At 38.5% G+C, this 13,542-nt stretch overlaps 1 protein-coding gene across 1 annotated transcript in view; it reads left to right on the top strand.

Annotated features, from left to right (window-relative positions):
• The window catches only part of enox2 (ecto-NOX disulfide-thiol exchanger 2), a 157,026-nt gene that overhangs the window by 114,746 nt on the left and 28,738 nt on the right, over positions 1-13,542 (top strand). Inside the window, 4 exon segments of the mRNA XM_042738649.1 lie at positions 1,018-1,068; positions 1,071-1,223; positions 3,673-3,906; positions 5,276-5,488. Of these exon segments, the coding sequence (XP_042594583.1) occupies positions 1,018-1,068; positions 1,071-1,223; positions 3,673-3,906; positions 5,276-5,488 (651 nt within the window).

Below are 13,542 nucleotides of genomic sequence, written 5' to 3'. Positions count from 1 at the left end.
CCATGACTGACATCTGAATCGTTTTGGTCCATATGCATGCTCGAATAGTGTTGTATTGAAGCTGTACACATATATCACGTCCTCTAGTCAGTGGAGTATTATATTCTTTCCACTGGCATGAGCTGACATAAATATAAAGCTCATCATGATCCGCCACAATAAACAGGAGTTAGTGTAATGTTGGTGATGATGGATGGCGAGTGTTAGGGGCAGCTGTGGAGTTCAAAGAGACTCACTTATTTATAGTGACTGGCTTACAGCCAAACATGCCTGAACTGCTTTGAGTCCGACTCTGTTTGGACCCCCCATCAAGCATGCAGTCCCCTCTGAGTCCCAGCAGGTGCTTCCTTCAACTGCATTCCCATAGCTTGTTAAGACAGTCTCTTCAGTCCTGATGGAAAGCACAGATTATCACCAGTCCGTCTGCACAGCATCGCTGAGGAATCAGCTAACAGCAGAACATGGCAGGCTTTGCACTTGTAATCCAGTCATGTAACAAGTGCCGAGTTTCATTGATTATTCCTTCTCAGCCTGGTTTTCTCAATGCATCTTATTCATGGTTGAATTGGTTTATCAAGAAGAGATTAGCTTTGTGAACCTTGAGGTTCTAGTGCCGTGTTCTGCAAATTAAACCAGTCGAGAGAAAGATCCAGTGACATGTTGAGTTTGAGGGCTCTCTATGCTAAGACGATCAAAAAAAAGTGGCAAAAGGACAAAAATATGTCAGTCTGATCGATGTGATTTGGCGCATTACCGTTTTTAATGATCTTCCAGATGAACCCTGGTCTTTTAGATTAGAATTGGATAATAAATCATTTTTAGGTCGTAAAAAAAAAAAAAAAAAAAAAAAAAAAAAATCAGTGATTGATTTGCATGTTTCATCTTTTTCATATGTGGCATCCGAGTCAATAATGAGCTATGGACTTAATGCAGTGAAAAATGGAGATCAATATCTAGATTAAAAGAAAATGTCAAAAATTCTGGTAGTTTAATATTCTTTTGTGCTTGTCTTCAAAGACCTGCCTCCCCCTGCCACCAGAGAGAGACCGCCCGGCTGTAAGACGGTGTTTGTGGGGGTTTGCCAGAGAACGCCACAGAGCAGCTCATTGTGGAGGTGTTCGAACAGTGCGGGAGTATCATCGCCATCCGCAAGAGCAAGAAGAACTTCTGTCACATCCGCTTCGCTGAGGAGCACACGGTGGACAAGGCCCTCTTCCTGTCAGGTACATGATCGGGAGGATTTTCCTCCGTCACTGCAACACCACGAGTAATTTAATTTACACTAACAGCAGCTATCTTGTAAATGGTGTACTTTCATTGTAGATTACACCCTTAATATTTCACAGTGTCATAAGCAAGAATACAAATAAGATCACTAAATCATGCCTAGCACTTATGTGCCACGCCATGTGATTTAGAATAATTTCACTTAACCTTTTATTGCATGGAAATGAGGCCCATGTGTCCACAAGTTGACTCTTGACTTGATGGATTGATGCAGAATTAATGAGGGGGGCGGGGCTTCTGCACATCACTCACAGAACTCAAGATCTGTAGACGCTGGCCCTCGAGAGTCCCTGACAGAAGAGGTCACCGAGAAGACAAGCGCAGACACCTAGTAATAAATTTCTGCCTTTGAACGCTGCATATCAATCACCTCCTCGACGCGGGTCACATGACCTGCTACTCTTATCTAGTCACATCTTAAATCAGTCTTCGTATGCAAATATTAGGATGTCCATCTCAGCCGCAGAAAGCAAATTTAAAGTGCCGGTCGCTTCAATAATACCTTTTCCATTATTTATTCTTCTCTGAGTGTTGCTCTCTCAGAGGAGAGGGGCGAGACTGGAGCGGCGCTCCATATATTATGTGGCCTCGTGACGGAGCTCTGCAGGCCTTTCCATAAATAACGCCGCTCATTTCTAACGTGAACACATTGCGTAAAATATTTAACAGCGTCTCGGGGCTGTAAAGCAGTGATAGAGGGGCGGAAGCAAACCGTGATGCTCTTTCTCTCATTTCTGTTGACACGGCCGTCTGTGAATATACACTTCAGCCTCTCTGGAATATACGATTCATAATTTTCACGTACCGCTTGGCCATTTGTCAAGATACTTTTCCGAGCAATTGAAATATATAAACCTTAATACAAAATCACTTTCTTTTTTCAGCCCTATCACAAGCCAGATTATTCTCATACATCATGGCTTGTCTGTGCTGGTAGGGTTTGGTTTTCGATTTCCTCGTCTTTTAAGGCTTTTGAGGCTTTTTGCATTTTGTACAAAATAAACAGATATGCGTGGTTTGGCCTACAGTATGTCAGCGAGCACATGTTAGAAGTAAAGCTTGAGCAGCTTGTCAGAGTTTGTGGGAGTCTCTTTGTCACGGGTCACTTTATGAATCAGTGTTGTTAGTATGTTGTTTTTCTCATTACATTCTAAAAGTGACGTGACATACAGCCAAGTATGGTGACCCATACTCAGAATTCGTGCTCTGCATTTATCAGTTTTTTTTTTTTCTCATTTTTCTGTTTACATTCTAAAAGTGAACACAGCTCTGCACCCGGAGCAGTGCGGCGCCCGGGGAGCAGTTGGGGGTTCGGTGCCTTGCTCAAGGACACCTCAGTCGTGGTATCCGAGACTCGAACACACAACCTTAGGGTTAGGAGTCAAACTCTCTAACCATTAGGCCATGACTTCCCCCAGTTTGTTAAGACTGAATGTTTTTCTGCTGCTCTAATTTTCTTTTCCTGTTCTCCTTTACCATTTAACTTCTTGCACTCGACTTCTTTCCCTCTTTTTCCTTTCCTCTCCATCCTTTCCTATTCTTCCTTTTTCCTTTTCTTTTCTTTTCTTTTCCCCTTCCCTTTTTCTTTTCCTTCCTTTTCATTTTCTCAATTTCCTGTTTTTTCCTCTTTTCTTCCGTTATCATTCCTCTTTTCCTTTCTGTTTTTTCTTTTATTGTTGTTCTGTCATTTCTTGTCCTGTCCTTTACTCCACTTCAACTTCTTTTCTCCACTCCCATTTTCATTATCTTTTTTTGTTTCCCCTTCCTCTTCCTCTTCCTCTTTTTTTTTTTTTTTCTTTTTTTTTTTCTTTTTCTTGTATTGTTCTTCTGACTCACTTCTTCACTCCCTTCCCATTCTGTTCCTCATTTTCCCTTCCTCTTTCCTTTCTTTCCCTTTGATTGGTTCACCTTTCTTCTTCCTCTTCCTTTCATTTCCTCTTGATTTTCTTTTCCATTCCTGTCTTTCATTGTTTTTCCTTTACTTCCCTTCCCATTCTTTTACCTCTTACCTATTTATTTCTTTTCTTTATATTCTTTTCTTGTCCATTACTTTAATCCACTTCCCTTTCTTTTTCACCTTTCCCATTTCCTTTGCACCATTTCTCCTTCCTGTTTTCATTTTTTTTCTGTCATTTCTTCCCCTTCCCCTTCTTCTGTCCTTTCTTCCATTTCCCTTTCCCTTCTCATTTTATTTTCCTTTGTCATCCTGTTCCTTTCCTTTCCTCATTTCCCTTTCATTTTTCCCATTCCTTTCCTCTTTCTCATTTTTGTTTTTCCTTTATTGCTTTACTCTGCTTCCCCTTCTATTTCCACTTTCTTTTCCTTACCTTCTCTTCCCTTTCCTTTTCCTATGTCATTGTCCATTTCTGTTTCCCTGTCCTGTAGGTTATAGGATCAGGCTGGGATCAAGCACAGATAAGAAGGACACAGGCCGGCTGCATGTAGATTTCGCTCAGGCTCGAGATGACCTGTACGAGTGGGAGTGCAGACAGCGCATGCTGGCCCGGGAAGAGAGGCACCGGCGCAGGATAGAAGAGGACCGCCTGCGGCCCCCCTCGCCGCCCCCCATCGTCCATTTCTCTGAGCACGAGTGCAGCCAGTTAGGAGAAAAGCTCAAAGGTGGGACTCGTGATTTAGTTGTTTTTGTCAGTCACACTTCTGTTGTTTCCTGTTGTCTGGATGCATCTGAAAGCTAGTTGTCTCCATGAGGTTTTATAGAAACCATCTGTTTAACGACTGCATCTCAAATCTCTCTCTGAGAGAGAAAGTGTATTAAAGAGAAGCTTTTGAGATGAAATCAGTTGAAATTAGCCGTGTGTATTAGCCACTGTTCCATTATGTAATGGTTTATACACAGTTCAGCTCAGTTTGCAGTGTTTACAGGTAAAAGATGAAGGGAAGAGAGGCCAGGATGATATTGCATTCTGTTTGCTGGAGAAAATCTCAACAGCATCCTTATATCTTCTAGATTTGTCTGTATAATCAATATTGGGCAGGTTTGACAATTATTTTTGAATCTGTTAGTTCTGACTTATTGAGTCAGAATCAGATAAATGAGCAGCTAAATCAGAGAAGGATTTCTTATTCATGACACACTGATGCAGTCTTAAAAGGGTGCATGGATTATACATTTAAATTATTTGACAACATCTTTTGATTATCTGTAGTTAGAATGTCTATAAATAAATCAAAGCCTCCTTGAATTATCAGTCAGGCATGTGTTTGTGTGCTTTACAGTAACAAGAATAAGAAAACAAAATAATTATGTTTGTCTTTTTTTTAACACCAGTCATCTTTGATGAACAGACAACAATACCTTTGCAGCAGTTCTTCATCTGTCACACAGTTAACACCGAACAGCTCTGCAAATCTCTGTCAAACTGATATTTTAATTTTTAGATATATATTTGCAGATTTTAAACAAACACAACAACACTAAAGAATAATAGATTTCTGGAAGAGACTCCGTGTGGCATTCATTACAGTGATTTTCAGTTTTCTGTTTCTCATCTCATTTCCAACCGAAAGTCGCAAGCCGAAGCTTTATAGTTTCAGAGCAATCGGCTTGACTGTATTCCACACACCACACACACAGACACACACACACACACACACACACACACACACACACACACACACACACACACACACACACACACACACACACACACACACACAGGACTTCACGATCAACTGAATCATTTTAAGTAATAACAGAAAGCACACAATAATATCCGTGAGTTATGATTGACAAGTTTGATCGTCCAAGCCCTTTGCTTGCTGTTTGATGTCCGTCCCTGTTCTCTTGTCCTCTCCTAAATGTCCTCTACTTCATGCGTTTGCTGTCTTTTTTGGCCCAATAAACATGTCCTGCTAATAAGTTTTGGCACTAGAAGGTCCCAGATGAGAAGTGTTGCTCTCCAACTTTGTACTGAGCTCTCGTCCCACCATCTGTTTCTCCCCCACCTTTTTTTATTTCTCCACTCAGACGACTCCAAATTTGCCGAGGCGGTGCGTGTCCTTCTGACCTGGGTGGAGCGAGGGGAGGTAAACCGCAGAAACGCCAACAACATCTATTCCATGATCCAGTCCTCCAACAGCCACATTCGCCGGCTGATGAACGAGAAGGCCGCACATGAGAAGGAGATGGAGGAGGCCAAGGAGAAGTTCAAAAACGCCCTTGCTGGGATTTTAGTACAATGTGAGTGTTTCTTTACAGATGTTGCTTCTGTTTCAAACCCCAGTAAGCTGCTTACCCAGACAGCATTTTTGGGCATCATGTGCATTTCACAGCTCACTAGGCTTGGAGAGATGATAAGTAACTGATGATAAATTTACTGTTTACAACCATAAAAAAAAATAAAAATACTTTGGGGTTCTTCAGGCACTCTGCATAAAATTTTTTTTTTAGACTGAACTGGAAATGACTAAAAATGCTGTTTGAGGGATTGAAATGTTGATTGAAAATATTGGATTTTTGGCCTTCTGCTGATTTCCATTATTGGTGGTGGATTTTACATGAATTATGATAGCTCACAGATCACAGCTCTGCTGTAATAAGACCCAATTGACCCAATCGCAGCTGGTGGCTGTAGATTTGCATTTCTCTGAGGCACTGCACAAAACCTGAAATGATTTCACTGATTTCACCGTTCAGAGCAAATATAACTGCAAATACATGACTGCTGACCAATACCGAGATTTTAGGCCAGATAACACATTTCACACGTGTTTGTGTGATTATTTTACTTTTATATACCACAATTCACATTTAGTACAGTCTTGCTGCATGTATAAGAATGTGTGATCCATAACGTGATATTAGTACCGTTCAAAAGTCTGGATTCAGGAAGAGTTTTTAAATGTTTTGAGGGAAGTCTCAAGGTTGCAAAGAAAACAGTATATTGTGTAATTTCACTGAAGCTGAATTTTTAGCATCATTACTTCAGTATACTTGTACTATATACTTGTGCAAATTTACTGCTCAAGAAACATAACTGATTATCAATATTTTAAACAGAGAGTTTGATGAATAGAAAAACAGCATTTATTTGAAGAGTAACATTATAAATGACTCTACTGTCATCTTTGCATCCTTGAGTATTAATTTCCCACCCCAAAAATCTACATTGTTGAATAGTAGTGTATGTCCAGCTAACACACAGGAACAACCTGTGTATATTTCACTATAAACCATAGGTATCACTTCATATAATAACTTTGATTAAACTTAGCGTGCATTATTACCTAATGAAATTTTCTCAAATCATTAGAAATGCATCGCTAGGACTAAAAGCATCTTTTCTGAAGGTGCCTGTTGTGTGACGTCACTGTAGTTTCATCTATGCTATCAGACACAAAAGGAAGCATTCGGTAAAAGGGTGCTGTCAGCTACCGCATGATTACACTTCACTTCCTGTCATCATGATAGTACTCCCCAACGCAAGCAGTGCTTTGTACCTGATTGATCCAGTGCCCAAAGAAATGGAGCTACCACTCACACACTCACACACGCATAGTTTCCTTGATGCATGGCAGTGTGCATTTGATTCAAGTATATAGGGGGGTTTGTGGGCATATAGAGAGAATGTTTCATTAATATGCAACCAGGGAAAAAGAAATGGAACAAAAATGAATACAGACCCACTGAAAAGTCAAGGCAGAGAAAATCTTGCCTTGAAAGTTAATGCGTTTGAATATCATACATATGCATCTCTTAATGAAGTGTAATTAAATGTACCAGCGTGGCTTGTGTTTGCTGAAGTACCAGCAGGAGGTATTCAGATGTGTTTATTAGAAAACTACACTTCTGAATGCAACGGCAAAGGTTAAGAAAATCTGCCCAACTTTTGACCTCAAAAGCAGTTCACGCTCTGCCTTCAGTTACTTTTACACTGCAGCTTTTCCACATCTGGGTTTTATAGTGTACACGCTTTGATCTGAGATCAGTGTGGACCAAAGGTAAGTTCTCCAGAGGCTTCTACCACTTTGAGCTGAATGCAGAAGAAGGTAGAGTATGTGAACCTATCGGGCATGTGTAGATCATCAAGCCCCCGAGTCTGTGATTTGTTTAGCTGCTTAGTCTCTGGACAGCACGCCTGATGACCCTTCATAGATTAAAAGTAAGTAAGCCCAATCACTAGATTGTCGTGTCTAGCTCGACCGATTGCTCACAGAACCTTGACTTGAGCTTGTAGAGGATCAGATGCACTTCTGATGACATGCCACTCAACAACACACCTATGCAATAGGCTTTTAGCAGTTCCATAACACTTCCTGTGAAACCTGTATGTGTGATGCATTATATATAATGCACAATTCCTTATAATGCACGAGGAGTGTGCAGCAAAGCCATTTTCTGTATATGCTACCTTTCAAATGTTTGGGGCTTTTCTTTGGAAAGTTAATACTTTTATTCAACGAGGACACACAAATTGTTCAGAAGTGATAGTAAAGACATTTATAATGTTACAAAAGATTTCTACTTCTAATAAATGCTGTTCTTTTGATTTTTTTCATCAAATAATCTGTGGGGGGGGGGAACAGTGTATCACCGAATATGAAGCTGTTTTCAACGTTGATAAAAAATATTATAATAGTAATGATGCTGAAAATTCAGCTTCGCATCACAGAAATAAATTACAATTTACAATATATTCACATAGAAAAGTTATTTTAAATTTTAATAATATTTCACAAAGTTACTGTTTTTACTGTATTTTTGATTAAATAAATGCAGCCTTGGTGAGCAGAAGAGAATTGTTTCGGAGACAAAATCTTACTGGTCCCAGACTTTTGAATGGTAGTGTATGTGTCTGTGGAAATGACAAAAAAAATGGTGTGTATCTGGATATAGTAAGGTATGGGCAAACCACAAAAGCCTATTTTCCTTGTTAAAGCAAATATATCATGAATAATTAATTTAATTATATGTTTTATGACTGTGCTATTTAAAAAAAAAAAAAAAAAAAAAGATAAAAGTGGTGAACAATGAAAAAAAAAACATTGTGACTTCTAAGCTGCACAAAAATCTGTGCTCTTTCTTTGCAGTTGACTCTGAACCAAGTGTTTTAGTAAGAAAAGGTGGAGAATAAACAAATGTTAAAGTTCACACCACACTTAGTCATACACTTAGTCACAAAAGCTTTGCAGACTTGCCAGAAATATCCTTTATTTTTGTGTTTGTTGAATAATCAGTGAAACTTTTTTTTTGTAATATTATTCAGTAGAAAACCTCATTTGAGATTTTTCATATAAGATATTCTGTTTCAGTCACAGACAAAATTATAATACTTTCATGGTTACACCCCTAAAGAGTAAATGCACATGAAACACATGATGGCACAAGAAATGTGGTGCTAATCATGGAGTTTAATACTTCATACTCTTGAAAGTGTTATAACAATGGTTAAACTATTTGTAAGAACATGCAAATGATTATAAGATTACATTATAAGGCATTATGAATTATACTGCATCGATATACAGTACAGGCTTCATAGAAAGTTTTCATCCTCCTATACTAACTTCACTGCTATTATTATTGATACAATTGGAGTTCCTGGTCCAATCATGGTTCACTGTCTTATAGACATGAAGATCTGGAATAATGCTTGATTTATCAGTGATGTCATACAGTAACTTGATCTAATTTGAATGTCATGGTAAGTTTCTGCACATGCCTTCACAGTCACCACTGCACAACACCACTGATGTCTGTCTATCAGAGTATTATGCAATACACTGTAGTCGCATCCATCCTGATGTCATTTGTGACACTGGAGCACAAAACCAGTCTTAAGTCTCTGGGGTATATTTGTAGCAATAGCCAAAAATACATTGTATGGTTCAAAATTATTGATTTTTCTTTTATGTCAAAAATCATTAGGATATTAAGTAAAGATCATGTTTCATGAAGATATTTTGTAAATTTCCTACCTTAAATATATCAAAAGTTAATTTTTGATTAGTAATATGCATCGCTAAGAACTTCATTTAGACAACTTTAAAGACGATTTTCTCAGTATTTAGAAAATTTATTTTTTTTTTTTTTTTTTTTTTTTTTTTGCACCCTCAATTTCCAGATTACAAATAGTTGCATCTCGGCCAAATATTGTCCAATCCTAACACACCATACATCAATGTAAAGCGTATTTATTCAACTTCCAGATGATATATACATCTCAATTTTGAAAAATTGACACTTTTGACTGGTTTTGTGGTCCAGGATCACATGTAGAGATGGAATTTCACAGGTGTATTTTGACATAAAAATATTTTGCAGTAATTATCTTATTTAGTGATAGGTTTATTTTCTAGGGTGTTTTATTGTTTTGAAGAGACATCACCTTCCCAGAGATACAGGATTCATCTGCCAGAATATGTATTTTCTGTTTGTCTGCCTGCTTGTGTTCTCTCTTATAGATATTTCGTTCTGAAGCCTGTCAGCTTATTCTAATGGGTTTAGAGTGTCTGCTTGAGGAAATAGTGACAGTACTGATTTTCAACCAAGCCTGCTCGAGCTGTCTGTCAGAGTTATCTTCTATCAGGAAAACTAGCTACAGATGTTTCATCAGAAAGGTCATGTCACCTTAGAAGCACCTTCTAGTAGCTTCCCCTGGTATTTAGCAGCGTCCAGCCTTTTATCTGCAAGCAGCAGACAGCAACCTTTGATACAAATCAAGTATCTGGCACTCTAGTAATGTCTGGTCTGTCGTGATGGCACACACGTGCAGAGGAGAGAAAGCATTGTGACAGTCGAGCATCTGTCTTATCTGAACGCAGACAGAGCACACGGCAAAATAAAGGATGAGGTACAGGATACAGCTAAAAGCTTGCTGGGGTTGCAGCCCTGCAGGAGGACAGAGCAGCAGGTTGTTGCAGTGGCAGGGGAATTCTGGGTAAAACCATTTCAGCTTAAGATGATGGATTGTGGCTGAGGCGGCAGATGGGTGCTGTCACAAACCAAATCTGTGTGGTTTGTAGTAAAAGTGTTAATGTTTCTATAAACAACCTCGCAGAAAACAGCTTTCTTATTAGTGCACAAACATGGGAGATGACAAGTAAATATTTTCACATAATGGTTGATATTATAAATCTGTAGTATTTTATACAGATAAATTCACTAAATTATCACTTTGCTTAATGATATAGATATACATTTGAGCTTAAAAGCCTTATTATATACTGGAGTCATATTAGTAAAGGCAAAATTAGTTACATGCACAGCACATCCTGTATCGTTAAATCTTTGCTCCATTCTGTCATTTTAGTGCTAAATTATGTCTTATAATTAAAAATTCACCTTGGATAGACAGAATTAAACATTCAGATACATACAGTATCAACTGATGCTTAATTATTAACATTATCGGCTGATATGGTACCAATAATAACATTACTTACTTAAAGGTGCACAAAGCGATTTTTGCCAAACGATGTTGATATTTGAAAGCACTGAAATAAATACGCCTAACACACAAACATAGAACCTCGCCCCTATTTTGAAATCTCCACCTCACACGTACACACACAGCCATGTGAAGATGACACACACACAAGCATATTCAAACAAAAGCCAACAATATGTTGCAAAATCAACATTACTCACCTACAACATTACTCATTACTCACCGTTACTCTGATATTTTCCTCTTTTTTTTATCTGCCATCTCTCTATCTATAGTCGATCTGCTAATATTCATATGGTGTCTTCAAATTGAGCGATCTCTTCTCTCTTATCATAACAAAACGCGCCCCCTCACTGCTAATTGGCTACAAGTGTGTTTTGGGACTCGGTCCGATGATATGGTCAAAAGCGTTTTTCAAATATTGCTAAGTGCACATTTAAAGTGAAAGACATACCCTCCCCCTAAAATTTCTATGCATGTTTTTTAACTGAAGTTTGCTGCTTGAGAAACATTATTATTATCCGTATTGAAAACAGTTGTGCTGCTTCACATTTTTCGAAAATTAATAAATTTTTTCAGGACTCTTTGATGAATAGAAAGTTTAAAACAACATTTATTTAAAATAGATTTTTTTTTAGTCTTTAAATCAGGAATTCGGTTTTGCATTTTACAACAATATTTGTTTGGAAATTTGAGGCATTATAAACTTACAGAAAGGCCAGAAACATACTAAACATAAACATGCAAATGCAGAAGTCATGGCTACGCCAGTGCATTGCAAGTACAGTATCTATTAGCTAAGCTGCCAAGAAAGCTGCTTGTAACACTGAGATCATGATTTCTTTTCCCAGGGAATGCATGAACATAGAAATGGAAATGTATACCATGAAATCAACATAAGTTGCTTTAGATAAAAGCATAAATGTAAATGCACATTACAGTGTCATAGCGCAGTACTCTGGGGGGTGATTGAGTTATCTTCAAACGTCTGTGCCATTAAATCAACATGCTGAGCAAGACTGCTTTCAGACTGTTGCTCTGCCATGACAGTTGAAAACTGACTGTAGAGAGGACTGGACTTGCAGCAGTGCTGAGAAGCAACACGTACCTGCGTTACATTATAAACTTGTGAATGCAGTCTGACACAAATCGTAATGATGCATGAAATCGAGCTTGCACGGCTCAAGGCTGTTGTTTTGGCCTACATCATTTTCATTTGTAAATGGTGAACATGCAAAACTCAAACTATTGACACTTTGCCATGCACATCAGACTAAAAACACTGCACATATACATGCACCTACACAATCTCAGTGGTGCATTCACTCTGGCACAGGCTCTCTGTCCTGGCTTTGCCATCGATCTCTTCCATCTAATTAAAGGATGCTGAAGTCACTATCGATCGGGCCTCTCTCACTCTTGAGCATGCTGTAGCCACAGACAGATGAGTTTGGCATCCTTTCTGACTCCCCAGGGTTTATTAACCCCCTCTTATGGAAAGAGAAATGCTATCTCTGAGTGAATCTGCATAGGTCAAGTTATACCATCAGTAATGATGTCATGCATCCATCAAGCCTCTGGCACCATATGTTTTTGTCTGTCAGTCCTTCAGTTACATCAGTTAGGCTGATGGATGCTTTGATGCCATTTCCCAGACACTTTTTTTGGATCCATGATGCATTGCACATGTAGATACTCTTTGAAATATGATATGATAGTCTTAAATGATCTAGTCATGACAGTAGCTTAAAGCCCAGATCAGATTTTTCTAGAAGTAACAGGCATGCAGAGATTTAAAGTAATACTTGGTGAAGTCTAGAGGACAAAACCTAGTGAGATGCCTTGCTGTCTGTTTTCTTCTGAAGGGCCACTCACACTGACAGTGTAGGTTATGCAACCTTTACATTAGCATTTCACTTAGTTAAGAGCAAGACATTCTAGTAGACCAAAAAATACAATAAGAACAATAATATTGTGAAATAATATGATTTAAAATAGCTGATATATTTTGAAATGTAATTTATTCTTGTTCAGAAATCATTCTAATATGCTGATTTGCTGCTCAAGAAACATTTTTAAACAATAGTGTTTGTTTTGCCTTGTCATCCACTATCTTGGATGTTTTTTTTTCTCTACAAAGGATATGTGTGGTGCTGCCTTACGTTTAGGCCACAGGAATGTGCATAATTATGCTGCCTACTTTTTGGTTCAGCTTTCATGTCATTAGCCCACGATGTTACCTCAAAACACCATCTAGGTTGGCAGATTGCTAGTTTTTGGAAGGTTTGGAGTTTATGTCAGAGATGTCAAAAGCAGCACATTCTATTAGCAGCTGTGATTCTCAGCAGCTGTTCCCCTTTCGTCCTGCGTCTTCCTCCTGTCTTACATTCTCACAGGAAATTACTGCCATGTATCTTCAACATCCAAAGCACTCATGCCCCCCAAAACAGTTGATTGACTGCCTGGTCTTTTAATTCTGAACAGATGACTATTTCTGGAAGGTTTGCTTTAATGAGTTTACATAAGTGAGACGTCCTCTGTAATCTATATACACTGAAGTAATGAGCCCAGCCTGTCATCGATGAAACATTCATATACTGTATCATTAGGCTTCCACTTGATGTACTCTTAAAAAACAGGAAATGCTTTGACTATCCGGCCAGCAGAGTTGATGAAGGTGAGAGGTGTGTTGTGGTAATTGAGAAAGAAGAAACACGAGATGGAACAGTTGATTTCAGGTAACGCTATAGGGAATTCATTATTCTGCTGTTTAATCTTCCCAGGAGAGTCTAGAAATCTGTCATTATTGACTCACCCACATGTCATTCGAAACCCAAAGGATTTT

Source organism: Cyprinus carpio, chromosome B14 (genome assembly GCF_018340385.1).
Source record: "Cyprinus carpio isolate SPL01 chromosome B14, ASM1834038v1, whole genome shotgun sequence".
NCBI lineage: Eukaryota > Metazoa > Chordata > Actinopteri > Cypriniformes > Cyprinidae > Cyprinus > Cyprinus carpio.
The sequence above is the reverse complement of the archived record's forward strand: the minus strand, read 5'-3'. Positions and strand labels throughout refer to the sequence as shown.